This window comes from Gasterosteus aculeatus, chromosome 1 (genome assembly GCF_964276395.1).
Source record: "Gasterosteus aculeatus chromosome 1, fGasAcu3.hap1.1, whole genome shotgun sequence".
NCBI classification, from domain to species: Eukaryota; Metazoa; Chordata; class Actinopteri; order Perciformes; family Gasterosteidae; genus Gasterosteus; species Gasterosteus aculeatus.
The window spans coordinates 482501-499649 of NC_135688.1; the positions used below are offsets into that span (position 1 = coordinate 482501).

The 17149-nt window shown below is 45.0% G+C and overlaps 3 protein-coding genes across 3 annotated transcripts in view; all 3 read right to left on the bottom strand.

Moving 5' to 3' along the window:
• Positions 1-2032: 2032 nt before the first annotated feature.
• Positions 2033-4721, bottom strand: sst1.1 (somatostatin 1, tandem duplicate 1). The gene is made up of 2 exons (XM_040183693.2): positions 4496-4721; positions 2033-2370 (listed from the first exon to the last, which is right to left on the bottom strand). The coding sequence occupies exons 1-2, from the start codon at positions 4637-4639 to the stop codon at positions 2152-2154; spliced, it is 363 nt and encodes a 120-aa protein (XP_040039627.1). The 5' UTR covers positions 4640-4721; the 3' UTR covers positions 2033-2151.
• Positions 4722-9927: 5206 nt separating this feature from the next.
• sst1.2 (somatostatin 1, tandem duplicate 2) lies at positions 9928-11593 on the bottom strand. Its single transcript, XM_040173859.2, has 4 exons — positions 11423-11593; positions 11167-11345; positions 10187-10404; positions 9928-10044 (listed from the first exon to the last, which is right to left on the bottom strand). The coding sequence occupies exons 2-3, from the start codon at positions 11341-11343 to the stop codon at positions 10198-10200; spliced, it is 384 nt and encodes a 127-aa protein (XP_040029793.2). The 5' UTR covers positions 11344-11345; positions 11423-11593; the 3' UTR covers positions 9928-10044; positions 10187-10197.
• Positions 11594-16271: 4678 nt separating this feature from the next.
• Positions 16272-17149, bottom strand: part of col4a3 (collagen, type IV, alpha 3) — a 29057-nt gene continuing 28179 nt past the window's right edge. The window contains exon 52 of the mRNA XM_040190801.2: positions 16272-17011. Coding sequence (XP_040046735.2) covers positions 16930-17011 — 82 coding nt within the window. The 3' untranslated portion in view covers positions 16272-16929. The remainder of the gene's footprint in view (positions 17012-17149) is intronic.

Below are 17149 nucleotides of genomic sequence, written 5' to 3' on the forward strand. Positions count from 1 at the left end.
TGGGAACAGAATCAGAATTTGTATGTTCAATGGCATCAACTGAGTTCCTACAAATCCGGTTGGTTAAACATTTCCCGAAACTTCAAATCCAAGCAGTTTACCAACTTCCCTAAACGTCCTTCCGTTTCATTGCTGATGGTGATTCTTAACAAAATGCCCCCAGCTGCTGCTTCCTCAACCTACACTACATCTGCACAGGATGTCCTGGATGCATTTCAAGATAATGCCTTGATTACCAACGTGACCTAATGAGAAGTACATGCAACGCATTTGTTTATTCTGAAATGAATGTTAAATATGTGGGTAATTGGTTTAAGTTGTATGGAGCTGTACCAGGCCGACATCATCTGTACTGGATTTCTGAGCAATGAAATTATGTAATAATTAAATAATTATACAAAGCATAAATGAGTGCATTCCAATTTATAGCACCTTTTACTACCTACAAGTATAACATTTATTCTGAAAATAGCCAGGGTGAACGATAACACTCATGGGTGACATCGTCTAAACAACCCTTAAAAAACAAATCTTTACCAAAAATGACAATCGCGTTTCACCTGAGCCTCCACATCTGTAGCTTCAGGCTGATGTTTACCCGGCACATTCATTCATTAATTTAATACATGTACACTAAGTCAGTCAAATGTACAGTGAAAAACTGTCAAATCCTGACAGTAACAGACCGTTAAATTGTAATTGGTTAAATTCAGTTTATTTGACAGTGAAACACCGTAAATATATATGTCAGCCTATGTTCCATGAATTACTTTTAAAAATACATTTTTTTAGTGTGAAATATACGGATCATCGTGGTGCCAATGGAGATAAAACATATTCTACACTTAACAGCCAGTACTGTGTACTAAACTATTGTTTACAGTCATGCTTTGTAAAGAAAACAGTTTATCGCTATTAATTGTAGGGAGCATTGAACTAAAAACAGCAATACACCGTTATATGAACAAAAGCAGTGTGATCCTCTGCTGGCGGCACGTGGAGTGGTGGTTAGCACAGTCGCCTCATAGCATGAAGCTCTTAGCTTTGATTCTGCTGTGTGGAGTTTGCGCACATGCGGAGTTTGAAGGCCTATTTATTACCCATTAAAATCACTTTTGAGTTCCCAGCCTGCCGGTACAGTACCAGTATGCTAGTTTAGCCCAGTACCAGTACCAGCATGGTCCCATTATGTGGGTCTGTTAGCTTTATCCTTCTGGCTTCAACAAGGCCGGCTGCTGCTAACGCACCGGACCAAAGGTCACAGATGCCAGAGATTCAATACAAGCAAGAGCTCCACACTACATCAGGGGTCTGCGACGTTTTTTACCCCACGGACCGTTTTCATGTTAGACGATATTTCGCGGACCGATCTTATAGGTGTGGAGGACAAACACGAGAAGTGGGCAAATCTCAACATGAAAAAATCATCGGGGAAACACGTCAAGAGTAACGAGGACACAATTATCAATTATTATTGTCAATTATCAAAATAAAACTTTTATCAGAAAAAAAAGTCAAATGACAAAAATAATTAAGTATTAATAGTAGTATTAATTTAGTATTAATTAGGTAGTGGTGCAGCCCGGTACCAAACGTTATTACCAGTAGTGCCTAGTAACCCCTCCCCCTAAAGGTAGTAACTCCTCCCCCTAAAGGTAGTAACCCCTCCCCCTGAAGGTAGTAACCTTCCCCTATGAAAGTAGTAACACCCCCCTCGGAAGCTAATAACCACTCGCCCTGAAGGTAAAAACCAGGGAAGTTCTTCCCTTTGATGTGGTAACCCCTCCCCCTGAAGGTAGTGGCTCCTCCCACAACATGTAGTAACTCGTCCACGTGTGGGAGGTGAAAAGTTGTAGCACCTTTCTCACATTTACTCTTCCGTCATCACTGTTTATACATTTTATATTTGAATACGTTTACTTATTTCGATAAAGTTGATAGAGTTGATAGTTGAACCCAGTGGGCTGATCCTTCAGGAGGAGAACCTGATGGAAGAGATCTTCACCTCCTCGTCAGCAGATACCAGTCGTCATTTGTCTCAAACTGATTTTATTCAAACAGACAATGAAAAATAATTTCAACGTTAGATTCAGACAGAATCAGAAAAGAGTCGGATCCACTCAGCTTCTGTACAAGAGGACGAGGCGGCGCTCAGCAGGAGGTGAAGGTCTTCCAGAAGAAGTTCTTGCAGCCGGCCTTCCTCTCCCGGGGACCGAGCAGCGGCCCGGCGTCGGCGGCCCGCTCCAGGTCCAAGTGGACCTCTTCGGGTTCTCCTCCAGCCGGAGCGAGGTTCTCTTCCTCCAGGGCCTCGTTCTGCACCTGGAGGAGGTCTGACAGGAGTAGCTCCACCAGCGAGGCTCGAGACATGTCCTGAGGCACACAGACCAGATGTTACTAAAAACTGGGAAGTTCTTCGGAAGGAATTATTGAACGTTTTAATTGTGTTTTATACATATATAAATGTGTTTTATATATATATAAATGTGTTTTATATATATATAAATGTGTTTTATATATATATATATAAATGTGTTTTATATATATATAAAACACATTTATATATATATAAAACACAATGAATGTGAATGTGAATGTCAATGAACACAATGAAATATATATATATATTTAGTATTGTTATGTTTCTTCAAATGACTAAAACTACTCAGAAACCTCTTTTGTGTCTCTATGTATCTTCGGAAACACATCTGCATCTCACTTTTTAAAAGAAACCATGGAAAAAGTTTAAAATACAAACGTTTGAAGTTGATAAAGTATGAATATGAAGAGGTGAAGCTGTTAGATAAATAAATAATGTTTATGTGAATGATTGATATCAGTGAAGAAGCTCCAGATCAAAGAACTAATAGAACTAATAAAATGTCCTCAAATTCAAAAACATGGTGTTAAAAAAGATTTCATGAAAGTATAAATTACGTTTCATAATGTGACTTAAAGATCAAGATTACTAAATCATTTTTATTTCTCAAAGAATCAAACAAACAAAATCAACTCACATTTATTCAATTTATTTCAATTTGTTTCGAACCTTCAAAGGCGGAAAAAAAGATAATTAATTAATATATCAGTAATTAATGATTTCTCTGTAAACTGAATTTCTTTACTCATGTTTTATTTTATATTCAGCTGATCAAGAATGTTCAGTTAGAATTTACGTTGATAAAGAGACAAAACATTTATAAAAGAATCATTTTAATAAAAATAACATTATGACGTTGTTTAACACATAACAAAATCAAATTAATCACAAGACGATTTCTTCACAATTAATAAAAACGAATCAAAATACTGAATTATTGAGTCAAAAGTTATTTCAGGTGTTATTATTGATAAAGTATATCTAATAGCCTTTTTGCCTCTTTGATAGTTTATCATTGCTCATATTTGATAGTGTGTCAAATAAAGCGGGAACCAAATCAATCACTTTCATTTTAGCTTAATAATAATAAATATAAAATCAAGAGCCTGAACTAGTTTGGAATGATTGATTATTAATATGTATAAAGAGCATCAACGTGAAGTCATATTTTTGTATTATCATAAATGACGACTCGATAAATGATTTATCAAAGTTTCAAAAAGATTGTCTGTCTGTCTCTGTCCCCTCTGGCTCTGTCTCTCTCGCTGTCTCTGTCTGCCTCTCCCCTCTGGCTCTGTCTCTCTCGCTGTCTCGGTCTGTCTGTCTCTCCCCTCTGGGTCTGTCTCTCTCGCTGTCTCTGTCTGTCTCTCCCCTCTGGGTCTGTCTCTCTCGCTGTCTCTATCTGTCTGTCTCTCTCCCCTCTGGCTCTGTCTCTCTCGCTGTCTCTGTCTGTCTGTCTCTCCCCTCTGGCTCTGTCTCTCTCGCTGTCTCTGTCTGTCTGTCTCTCCCCTCTGGCTCTGTCTCTCTCGCTGTCTCTGTCTGTCTGTCTCTCCCCTCTGGCTCTGTCTCTCTCGCTGTCTCTGTCTGTCTGTCTCTCCCCTCTGGGTCTGTCTCTCTCGCTGTCTGTCTGTCTCTCCCCTCTGGCTCTGTCTCTCTCGCTGTCTCTCTCTGTCTGTCTCTCCCCTCTGGCTCTGTCTCTCTCGCTGTCTCTGTCTGTCTGTCTCTCCCCTCTGGCTCTGTCTCTCTCGCTGTCTCTGTCTGTCTCTCCCCTCTGGGTCTGTCTCTCTCGCTGTCTGTCTGTCTCTCCCCTCTGGCTCTGTCTCTCTCGCTGTCTCTGTCTGTCTGTCTCTCCCCTCTGGCTCTGTCTCTCTCGCTGTCTCTGTCTGTCTCTCCCCTCTGGCTCTGTCTCTCTCGCTGTCTCTGTCTGTCTCTCCCCTCTGGGTCTGTCTCTCTCGCTGTCTGTCTGTCTCTCCCCTCTGGGTCTGTCTCTCTCGCTGTCTCTGTCTGTCTGTCTCTCCCCTCTGGCTCTGTCTCTCTCGTTGTCTCTGTCTGTCTGTCTCTCCCCTCTGGGTCTGTCTCTCTCGCTGTCCCTGTCCCTCCGTGTCTTGGCGCTCTGACCTGTTTGGAACTCAGCAGCGGGGTCCGGTGGAGCAGCAGGTGGAGTTTGCCGTCCCTCTGAGCGGTGGAGGAGCAGCTGATGGAGGCGGTGAGGGAGAGGAGGAGCAGGAGGAGGCAGCGGAGGCGCGAGGAGACCATGTTCATCACCTGTCTTTCCGCGGGTCGGAGGATCTTCTGGGTCTGTCCCGTCAGAGCGGCTCTTATACAGTTGGCTGACGTCAGTGTCCCGGTGTGGGGGGAGGGGGGAGTAATGCTGATGGTGATGATGATGACTCCCCCGCCTCCCGCTTTAGTGAAATGATCCATTTAAACACTTTGTTTTTCCTGTTGCTTCTGTCCATTTCTTGGCGGAGGGCTCGCGGCCCCCCAGAGGGACGCTGAGAGCTCCGACGGGTCCTTTGACTTAACAATCACCTGTCACTCTATTAGTGATCGATCAATACCTACATATCAGAATCTGTTGACCCATCAATTTATAAGTAATCGATGAATGTCTGTTCATTCATCAGTCATTTATTAATATTCAACCTAGTAGACCTGGTGGTCCTAGTAGACCTGATAGAACTGGTAGACCGGATAGACCCTGGTAGGTCAGATAGACCTGATAGAACTGGTAGACCGGATAGACCCTGGTAGGTCAGATAGACCTGATAGAACTGGTAGACCGGATAGACCCTGGTAGGTCAGATAGACCTGATAGAACTGGTAGACCGGATAGACCCTGGTAGGTCAGATAGACCTGATAGAACTGGTGACTGACGTCATTGTGATGCCTGCCGGTCTGTTTGTCACCAACAATTTACCTCCTGCCACACACACACACACACACACACACACACACACACACACACACACACACACACACACACACATAGTCACACATAGTCACACACTCTAACACCAACACACAAAGTCCTCATGCCAACAAATCAGACTCTGGTCCGACTTTGTTTGAAAACTTGAGAGTAGTAAGCAGGTGTACAGCAGGACCACCATCAGATAGAACCACCATCAGATAGAACCACCATCACATAGAACCACCATCACATAGAACCACCATCAGATAGAACCACCATCAGATAGAACCACCATCACATAGAACCACCATCACATAGAACCACCATCAGATAGAACCACCATCAGATAGAACCACCATCAGATAGAACCACCATCACATAGAACCACCATCACATAGAACCACCATCAGATAGAACCACCATCAGATAGAACCACCATCACATAGAACCACCATCAGATAGAACCACCATCAGATAGAACCACCATCAGATAGAACCACCATCACATAGAACCACCATCACATAGAACCACCATCACATAGAACCACCATCACATAGAACCACCATCAGTTAGAACCACCATCACATAGAACCACCATCACTTAGAACCACCATCAGTTAGAACCACCATCACATAGAACCACCATCACTTAGAACCACAATCCACAGAAGCCTGTGGGCGGGAGAACACAAAGACTTTAGGAGAGGGTAATGATGGTTTATGATGACAGTAATAGTAATATGATTCATATTTTAAATAATAATAATAATAAGGATGATGATGATGATGATGATGATGATGATAGCAGGAGGGGTCAGCAGGACTCAGAAGCCGCCCCATCCGGACCAACAGCTAAAAAAAGACGATTGTGATTTTAATGTGACAGCGCACTTTTTGACGGTCGTGGCTTGAAGCGCAGACCAACAGCATTCGAGTCAAACCATCGCATGTGATGCTACTCGTCTTAATACTGCAGACAGACAAGAGAGACAGCGGAAAATTACAAATAAAAAGACTGTAGGAAGAAAAGAAAGACAGCGACATTTGAGACGGAGCTTGCGAGAGAAAGAAACGGGTGAGAATGAGGAAGAAATGCTGCTAAAAGAGACAAGTGGACAGCGAAAGTAGAGCATTTAATCCTCAATGGACAAACTGGTTTCTGCTCAGCATATACGAACATTATTTATATTTGCAGTCACACATATATGTTCAGTTCTTTGTTAGGTGACAATAAATATTGTCAAAAGAATCATACTGAATTAGTTGTGTGTGTTAGTTGTGTATTGATTAAATGCATCTATTCCTCTATTTAATCACACTCGTAGTCACATTATGATGTTCCGGACCTTTGCTTGAAGAAATGTTCTCTAACTGGACCTCTCCACGTTTCATGTCTACGTCTGGACAGCAGAACGTTGTACAGTTCTTGTGAGAACCATTTGAAAGGGAAATTTGAGAGAGTCGACTGTGTGAATATTCATCAGAGTCATAAATGTGACTTACCGACTCTTCATACGTGCGCTCATGTGAACCCTGTGGAGCTCCTGATGTTCCATAATATGAGGAATCTGTGGGAGTTTAACAGATGGAGCTTCAGTGGAACAGTTTCCTGCTGCTACAGTGTGAACACTAATAATACTAATCAGTCACCACGCTGAGAGCAACACACTTATTACTGTTATGAATTCATGCAGAAACAAAGTCTAGTCCTTAATAATCGTATAGAAACAAACTATAATATTTAATATTCATGAAGAAACTAACTGGTCTTGAATTAACCCTGAAGAAGCGACCTCTAACACGTAAGGACCCTGTAGAGACCTCAGGTCGTCTGGTCTTTGCTGATGTTGACAGACTGCAGGTCACCAGCTCACCAGGGGTCCGTTTCATCAAGCCGCTTTAGAGGAACCTCAGACTTTGTTTTCGATGGATCCTCGTGTGACGGTGCTGCCTGGAGTCAAACGCATTGTGGGGGCTTTCTGAGCAGGAAGCGGTTGGAGGGGGGACGTCGTCCGTCAGCTGGCTAACGGAAGACGACACCTGTCGGACGCGGTTAACGCGGTGACGGCCCACAGCCGTGTGACGGCCTGAACCAATGGACGCTCTCCACTGCCGCTGGTACCAGTGAAGAGAGCGGAGGAGCTTCCGTTAGCTACCAGCTAACGGCAACATCATCGAAACCTGCCTCACCTGAGCAGTGGCTCCGCCCCTTACCTGCAGTCTGCATGCTGCTACATGCAGAATGTAGTAACAATACTACAAGTACAAATACACTGGTAGAAGTAAGTACTGTAAGTAAGTACAAAGGTATCCTTTGTCTCCTTGACCGCCTCCTCTCTCCTTGCCTCCTCTCTTCTGGGCTCCTTTCCTTCTTCAGATCACTGATTAATCTCCACGAATGCTCTGAACTGGATTATTACTTTTTATTCTAAAGCCTAGTTCTCCGTCCTTCGCAACCGACCTGGTGAATAATCCAGCCGGGTCTCTTTGTAATAGTGTACAGGACTCAGGTCCTTATTCAGAATTTCTTTCTGAATTTTCACAGTTCCTAACGAGTTTGGTCCTTAAAACGGACCAGAACGTCATTGTTGTGGGTGATTTGAACATTCGTGTGGATGTCGACAGGGACAGACGTGGTACTTTGTTTCCCTCATTGTTAGATTCAGTTGGTTTCTGTCAGAGTGTAAAACAAACACACCCTCAACTTGGTTCTTGTGTGTGGGATTGGGACTGAACATCTAACAATCTGTCCACAGAACCCTCTCCTGTCGGATTATTGTCTGATAACCGGTCTGATCTCCTCCTCCTGACAAGGGTTCCTACAGTCGACGTACCGCTGTAGCCTCGTTTAAAGAAGCCATTCCTCAGGGTCCTGTCTCAAGATACCAGAAGACTGCTGTGAGGACTTCAGTCCGTCCCAGATGGATCATCTTGTCGATGCTCCTCTGGAGGAACAAGAAGGAAGTCTGCTCCGTGGTATAACCCTCAAACCCGAAACCTAAAGCAGACTGAGGAAACTTGAACGGTTATGGCGTTACTCTCCAGGGAGGCCTCACTCCTTTGGTCTCGTCCCGGCCGGAAACCACGAATCAAAAGAGTATTTAATAACTAAACAACGTTATACGGAACACGATTACAAAGTGAAATACAAAGCGAACAGTAAAATATTTCGTGAAATAGAGAATCCTCTGAGCAAGTCTAAAGCGACTCATCAAAGCGGCTGCAGGAGAATTCTACCAGTCTTTTCCCCGCTTTGGTCCTTTGAAAACTCTTGAGGTGTCTTCTTGGGTGCGAGAGACCTTTGCCTCAGTCGGCTGCCTCACATTAAGTTGTTCATTTACTACCTGACAGGAGAACAAACTCCCTCTTTGGGGATAAAATTGGTAGAAATTAGCATCCGTCCCCAGGTTTTAACATCACATTGTGACAGAATGTTAATGTGTGCGGTGTTTATATGATTTAAATGACTATAACGTGTGTTTGATTCATGTTGCATTCACTTCATCTAACATGTTAATGTAATAACTAATATCTAATAACACACAAACTATAATTCTAACACTAAACATTATTACACGTATTATAATTCCATGACTGGCTTAAATCCCTAACAATGGCGTTCCACCCAATCAGACGGATCCAGGCTAGTTTGGCATCATTAATAGAGAAAGATAAAACAACCCCAGGTTTCTCTTCAGACGTGGACTCCTTTGGACCTCAGCAGTAACGACTCCATGAACTTCTTCAATGAGAAGATTGATGGTCTCCTGCCTTCAACCAGCGCCGACCCGTCCTCCGATGTAGGAACCTTGGAACTGACTTTAACTTAGAAGTTTAAATCTTCCACCTGTCTCTTGGATTCGATTACCAATAAGCTGCTTGTAATTAAATCTGCTGTCGCTCCAGAGGTGTTACTAACTCCAGACATCTCTCTCATCTTCCCTTCCTCTCGATGATCCCTGAGAAATATGTTGCAAATCAATTCTGTTGATTAAACATAAACCTGAGAGCTTTCAATCCCCTGCATGGATCCATAATTATTATATATTATATATATATAACTTCTTTTTCAATGCTGTCTGCATGAACCTGTCAATCAACGTGGGACTGTGTTAGTGACCAATACCGTGGCTTGGATGTTAAATGTAGGTGGGACCAGCATTCAGTTTACATCGGAAGGAAAAGCAAATATCATTAACACGTCGTCTCAGTAATGTGCTTTTAGTTCTGGTTAAGTATTTAAGACACACACACACACACACACACACACACGTGTAACGAGTTAAGCCAACATTTGCTCTCTCTGATCTCCATTAAAGGTTCATCAGACTCTCTGTTCAAACACTGAAGGTCCAGTCGCTCCGCAGCATCTCAGTGCTCAGTAACATCGACAGGGCGTCGCAAATGTTTCCCTTTTTGTTTCATATATATAAATATATATATATATATATATATATATATATATATATATATATATATATATATTACTTATTTGTTGGAAATCACAGAAAATATTGAAATATTGAATTTAAACTGTATTAAGGTCGTGGATCAGCACGTTTTCTCTCATGATGATGTCACTTTATCATCTGATTCACAGCTGCTTTGGACACATAGGAGGCAGAGCCACAGACTTCACTGATTTATCGTTTTAATTGATAATTACATTAATTACTTAGGTACACCGCAGCTAGACTGCTGCTGATTGGACGACCAGGCGCTCAGTCGGGGGTCAGGTGATCGTGTGCCAACTGTCATGGAAGAAAAGACAACAGGGTCAGGTGAGATACAGAATGCAATGTTACATGGGTGGGGCTTAAAGTGTCACTCAAACACCGGGGCGGGGCTTAGTGACAGTCAGATAGGTGGGTGGAGCTGAAAGAGCAGTCAGACCTGGCAGGGCTCTAGCAGGAAGTGAAGCCCTTCCAATAGAAGTTCTTGCAGCCGGCCTTGCGCTCACGGGCCGGCAGGTTGTTGGGGGGGTCAACGGACCGCTCCAGGTTCAGCCTCCCGCCTGTTGCCGCGGAAACCACCTCGGCCCCCAGCTGTGAGTCAGCCTCCGGCAGAGACATCTGAGCCAGCAGGTCCTCCACTGCACGCTTACTCCAGTCCTGAAACACCAGGATACGGATCAGCGTTAGTCTCAGTAAAACATTCACAATGAAGATATTCACATATATATATATATATATATATATATATATATGTGTATATATATATACATACTAGCATCGTGAAGAGCTTACATATCAATATGTTTTGAGAGGGAGTTTGCATCCTTAGCATCAGTATTCATCCTCTTTAGCTCTCTATACAAAACTGTCTCGTCCTTTCACTACCTTTATTTTGGTGACTCAAGTAACTGCTCTTTTTCCTAAACGGGCTGGATTCAAATTGTCAAAAGAACTACCGTGTAACGTCAATTCCTAACCACTATTTCTCTGCGGAAAAGGTCACGGGGTCAAGGACAGATGGTTAGGAGGCTTCATGAGGACTTAGGAGAGGAGCTGCGTCGTTGTGATGGACGGAGACGCTTGTCAGGGACGTCAGTCTGCAGCGGCTACAAAGAAACGTCTCCTGCTTCATGTGTTGTTATTGTGAGTCGTGCAGACGCACAAACAACCCGGTTCAGAGGAATAAACGAGTGATGCTAGCGGTTAGTCACATGATCTGTGTTTACGGACCAATGACACGTCTCTATTTAAAATCTCCTGTCCTTTGGTAAAGGACGGTCCAGTGGTGCTAAAGTAAGGAAGCATTGAGGCTCCTTAGCATCATGGATCATCTCACTCCGTGAGGAACACGGATCGAGTAGTTTGTCTTCATGTTTAGTTGTTCAGCTCTTCCTCCTGACAATGAGGAGTCCGTCTCACCTGCGACAGGAGCCCGGCACCACGAGCGCGCTGCAGCAGGAGGTGGGGACGCGGGTCCAGGTCCTGGTTCTGGTACTGGTCCTGGTCCTGGTCTCTGTTGCGCTGTGAGGACACGCCGGGGCCGCACAAGACCAACCCCACGAGGACCAAAATGGCGGGACAACGAGTGTACTGCATACCTGAAAGCAGAAGAAGAAGATCTAGGAGAAGAAAAAGAGCAGAGAAGAGGAGCGAGGAGGAAAGCGGAAGCTCCCACCGTCTGCTGGTCTGCTTTCTCTTGCTGGACTGTGGTGCCGGTTCTGATCGCTGGTTCCTCGTCCTCCGAGCTGCTTCTCTTTTGAAGCCCGAGGCTCGTCCCCCCGTAGATCACATGGTTCTTTTTGATTGGCAGCTGCTCGGCGACAAAGGTACGTATTATTCAAACAAACCTCCATTAGTGGTGGAGAAGAATAAAAGAATCAGACTATCAGCGGCTCCACAAACACCACCCAGGAATGTCCGGGGGGGAATTAGCAGACTTCATTAGCGCTCGCTGCTATCTCCATTAAGCAAAGAGGCAGCGAGTCGCCCACTCAGCACTTTATTAGCTGTAATGTTCGCTGAGAGCAGAAGCACAAAACCTCTCACGTCATCCTCATGACACTAAACACACGACGCGCTGATGAGAAGAGGGTCGTCGTGGCGTCGGGCAGAGACGGCGTGCTGGTGGTTCGAGTCCCAGCTGCCCCAGTGTCTCTGAGCAAGACACCTAATTGTAAGTCGCTTTGGATAAAAGCATCAGCTAAATGACCTGTAATAAAGTAATGTAAAAAAACATCAATTAGTACTAAACTGACCTTTAGTACGGGGCCAAAAGGTCAAATCACATGTTACTCTCACAAGAGAAAGGAAAACATTTATTATTTATTATTTCCCACGATTCGTTGTGAGGAACAAGTTCAGCTTCTGATTGATTCTAAACTGGTAAAAAGCAGAATATAATGCAGACAGTTGATATTGACTTGCTGATATCGAATGAGTGAATCATTAGTTTCCACCGAGGCCGCGTTGATGTTAAGTGTGAGATCAGCAGGAAGGAAAGAGCTGATGAATCTAATGGAAGACATTTAATGGCTTTATGTTGAGATCGGATTCTCATTTGAAGCCACAAAACCTCCGTTAGTGGTTAAAAGCATGAAACTACTCAGTTAAGACCAATAAACTTCTTATTTATGTTTAGTTCATGAACCTCTGTGTTACTTTAATGGCTTTAGCTCCGAATGCTACAGGAGGAGATTGAAGAGCTCCTCAGCCGTCTGTGACGTTTCATGTTGATAAGTTGATACTTATTTGTAAAAAGGATCTGATCAAACTAAATCATTTTCTGTAAATACTTGAGAGCTTGTAATTATGCGTCGCACTGAACAAACTCTTCGTCTTCATCTTTAGCGCCGCGGCTCCTCGTTGTCCTCGGTGTCCTCGCGGCGTTGAGATGATAAAAGAATACGAATGTACGAATCTTTGAGTAAACGTGGATTCATTGGTCATAAATGATCTGTGTGTCCCTAAAGCCACTTCTTCTTCTACGTCTTGGACAACAAGAGGCCGTCTCGCTCTGCCTCGTCCTCGTCTTCTACTTGGTCTCTTTCTCAGAACGCAGATAGACAAGACAAATCAGACAGTTGCCGCGGAAACGCGTTAACCGCCAGCAGCGGTTGCCGAGGAGCCGCCGGCATGGACACACACAAATTAAGAGGGGACATGATGGGCAAGTGATGACATCACGCCCCCCCCCCCGCCCCGCCGTGATGCATTCAGTGTGTCTGACTCACCAACATGTAAATGAGGCTTTACAGGAGGTCTGTGTTTTACTGATGTTCGTCTGTATCATTTCTCTGTAAATATAATTTCATTTTATCTTAATACAGAATTTCTTAGAATGTGATGTCCTTTGTGGACACGAATACTGTCCATTATTCAGATGTCTACATCTCATCAAAGGAACATCAAAGCTGACATTGATTCATTCTCTATTTAAAAATAGACTGTACAACTTGTCAATGAGTTTCTTTTTACAGCGTGTATATTTATTCTGCCATAAGTCGTGTTTACGAAAACGAAAAGAAAGGAAAGAAGTGACTGAAAAACAGAAGTTAGGTGATACATGTTCTCCTGGTTCCTCTTGAAGAGAACAGAAGATATAAAAGCAAAGAACATTACGAATTATGAAAAAGAGAATTAGTAATAAAACAACTGAACCTCCAGTTTTACATGAATGATTTTATTTAACGATTTAAAGTTTCCAGCTGTTTAAACATCCATATTTATAAATGTTTTTTTCCAACTTTATTGAGAATGTGGCACAACACAGCTTCTTAAATAAACTCAAGTGTGTCTTAATGCGGCTTTAGGAATGAAGACACATTCTGTATTTCCTCATAAAGCCTGAAAAACGGGTAATTTGGCCAATGTTTTAATAACCGACCGCTGCCAGTTCAGTGTTTCCCACCATTAGAACAGGGTGCCCCCCTCCTCCCCCCATGAAGATGTAAACCTGATCGATGGGAACAACATGTGTGTGTGTCCTCTGACTCGTGTCCTTTAGCAGTCACTAGTTTTGTCTGGTTAAGTTCTGCAGAAAGTCGGCGATGAGGGAGGGGTCCAAGATGTCCCTGGAAGGAACCCAGCAACGCTCCTCCGGTCCGTAGCCCTCCCAGTCAACCAGGTACTGGAAACCCCTGCCACGCGGTCGGACCCTCAGGAGACGCCGCACTGTAGAGACTGGACCCCCGTCGACCATCCGGGGAGGCGGCCGAGGAGGTGGGGGGGGGGGGAAGGAGGCGACAAAGGGACACAGGTTTAATACGGGAGACATGGAAGGTGGGATATACTCTAAGGGTACGAGAAAGGACCAAACGGACAGCAGAAGGACTGATGACCCTGGAGATGGTAAATGGGCCGATGAACCGGGAAGACAGTTTCCGGGACTCCACACGGAGAGGCAGATCCCGAGTGGACAACCACACTCATTGCCCCCTACGGTAGCGAGGAGCAGGGGTCCAACGGCGGTCTGCCTGTCGTCGATACCTGGATGCCGTCCGGAGAAGAGCAATCCGGGCCTTCCTCCAAGTCCGACGACAGCGGCGGACGAACATTTGGGCTGAGGGCACCCCCACTTCCGCTTCCTGGACCGGAAAAAGGGGAGGTTGGTAGCCGAGGGAGCACTCGAAGGGGGAGATGCCCATAGCAGATGATGGAAGGGTGTTACGGGCATATTCCGCCCAGACCAGCTGTGGACTCCAAGTGGTGGGATTGGAAGATACTAGGCACCGCAGGGTAGTCTCCAGGTCCTGGTTGGCCCGCTCCGACTGACCATTAGACTGGGTGGAATCCGGAGGACAGGCTGGCTGACAACCCGATGAGGGCGCAGAACGCCTTCCAGAACTGGGATGCGAACTGGGGACCCCGATCCGACACCATGTCAGTGGGAAGTCCATGGATCCGGAAGACGTGTTGTATCATGAGTTGGGCCGTCTCCTTGGCAGAGGGGAGCTTGGGTAAGGGGATAAAGTGGGCTGCCTTGGAAAACCGGTACATGACAGTGAGGATGACGGTGTTGCCATCGGAAGGAGGAAGACCGGTCACAAAGTCCAGTGACAGGTGGGACCACGGGCGGTGTGTCGTAGGCAACGGTTGAAGGAGGCCGGCAGGAGCTTGCCGCAAGGTCTTACTTTGGGCACACACCGTGCAGGCGGAGACATAAGAGGGCACGTCCACCCCCATGGTGGGCCACCAAAACCGTCTACGGATGAAGGCAAGGGTCCGGCGAGCCCCGGGATGACACGAGAGGTTGGAGGAATGGCCCCACTTCAGAACTTGAGACCGCATGGGGTCTGGAACAAACAGGCAGCCTGTAGGGACATTCTTAGGGACCTGGCTCGACCGCTGTGCCTTGCGGACCTCAGCTTCTATTCTCCAGACCAGGGATGTAGCCAGGCAGGAAGTGGGAAGGATGGGCCCGGGATCCGGAGGGCTGGTAGCAGGGCTGAAGACTCGAGAGAGGGCATCCGGTTTCGCGTTCTTGGAGCCAGGGCGATATGAAAGAAGAAAATTAAAATGGCTGAATAGCAGAGCCCACCTGGCCTTCCTGGAGTTGAGTCTTTTAGCGCTGCGAAGGTACTCAAGGTTCTTATGGTCGGTCCAAACCAAAAACGGCAGCTCCGAGCCTTCTAACCAGTTCCTCAATTCCTCCAATGCCATTTTGACGGCCAACAACTCCCTGTTGCCGACGTCATAGTTCCTTTCCGCTGGACTGAGTCTGTGGGAGAGAATGGCGCAGGGATGCAGTTTCTGGTCGATGGGCTGAACGCTGGGACAGAATGGCTCCCACGCCCACTTCCGAGGCGTCCATTTCCACCACAAACTGGCGAGAGGGGTCGGGTTGGATCAGGATGGGGGCCGTGGTGAGTTGGGTACACAGGAGGTCGGAGGTACAGAGGTGGCAGGCAGCGTCATTGTTGGAGGCAGGTAGGGGTCAGTACACGGGGGATCTCTAGAATCAACTGCGAACTACGAGGATACAACACTGGTAAGACCTGATAAGTAAGACGAACTGGCAACAAGAACAGGGAGAAGACACAGGTTATATGCCCAAGGGATAATTGACAAACAGGGAACACCTGGTGTGGGAGGAGACAGGGGAAAAACAGGTGAACACAATTAGGGCGTGACATTGACACCTCTGCAAATTAAAAGGTTTGTGAGATGGAGGATGACCTTTATTCATGTGATGTTTTTCATGGCTCCTGATTGGTTTAAACCCCATAGCGAACATAACTGGATTGTGATGACAATAAAAATAAATAGTGTTAAGATGTTGGCCCAGCTTGTCAGAATGATGAGGTTTTTCCTATATTTTCAATATGCAATTCATTTCTGTAGAAGTCAGAATGCTAACTGACGAGCAACAATGTTAACACATTAAAAAAAGATTCAGAAATTTGTACACAAGTCTGGTCACCTCGACGAAGCCGATATGACATGACGATGACATCATGTTTACCACAATGTTTGCATGAACTTCATTCTGAGGTGTGATTTTATGAATTAACAACAAAACAGACTTGTTTGAAACAAGTTTTATTAAAACTCAACAAGGATCATATTCACAAAACGTATATAGTTAGCAACCTCAGGAGACAAGTTTTTACTAAAACACTAAATAACCTCTCGCTATTTAGTGTTTATAATCTACGTTTCCAAAATAATATGAGACAAACAACTTAGCGATAGAAGAAAGCTACAACACCCAGAGTCCCTTGCTTTGTGAATCATCCTATCAGAGAGCTGCAGAAAATATAAACATGTAACTTTTATTTCTGTTTTTCCTGCAGCTCCCTCTAGGGCCTATACGAGGAACTGCAGCTTCTTCTTCTGCGTGCTTCAGTTGTAGTGGTATTTACAGCAGCTGTATCAGGCAGCGGGCGACTGGGGGTGGGGGGGCACGGCCGTTCTCCAATCAGAGGGTTGGTGGTTCGATTCCCAGCCTGGCTAACCTGCATGTCAATGTGTCCTTGAGCAAGACACTAAACCCAACATGGCTCCTGTAGCTGCGACTACAGTGTGTGAATGTTAGTGACTGATGGGCAGGTGTCACTGTGTGTGTTGCTCCTGTCATCGGCGTGTGAATGGGTGAATGATGTAGTGTTAAAGCGCTTTCAGTGGTCGGAACACTGGTTCGGACCAGGTGAACACAGTTCATGTTGTATTAGCGGTAGTATCACTTCACAGCTGCTTCATACAGACTCGACATCGGCTGATCAAACGAGCTGGAAAGTCTCCTGAGTCAGTCTGAGGCGTCGGTTTACTGAGGAGAGAGAAGTCGTTTATTAAATATATTCATTTATATACAAACGCTATTTAGAATAATTGTTTATGTATGTTACAATCTCCTAGTTCAGTGTTCATTTTGGTTCATCTCATCATACACCTGTTGACAGGTTGA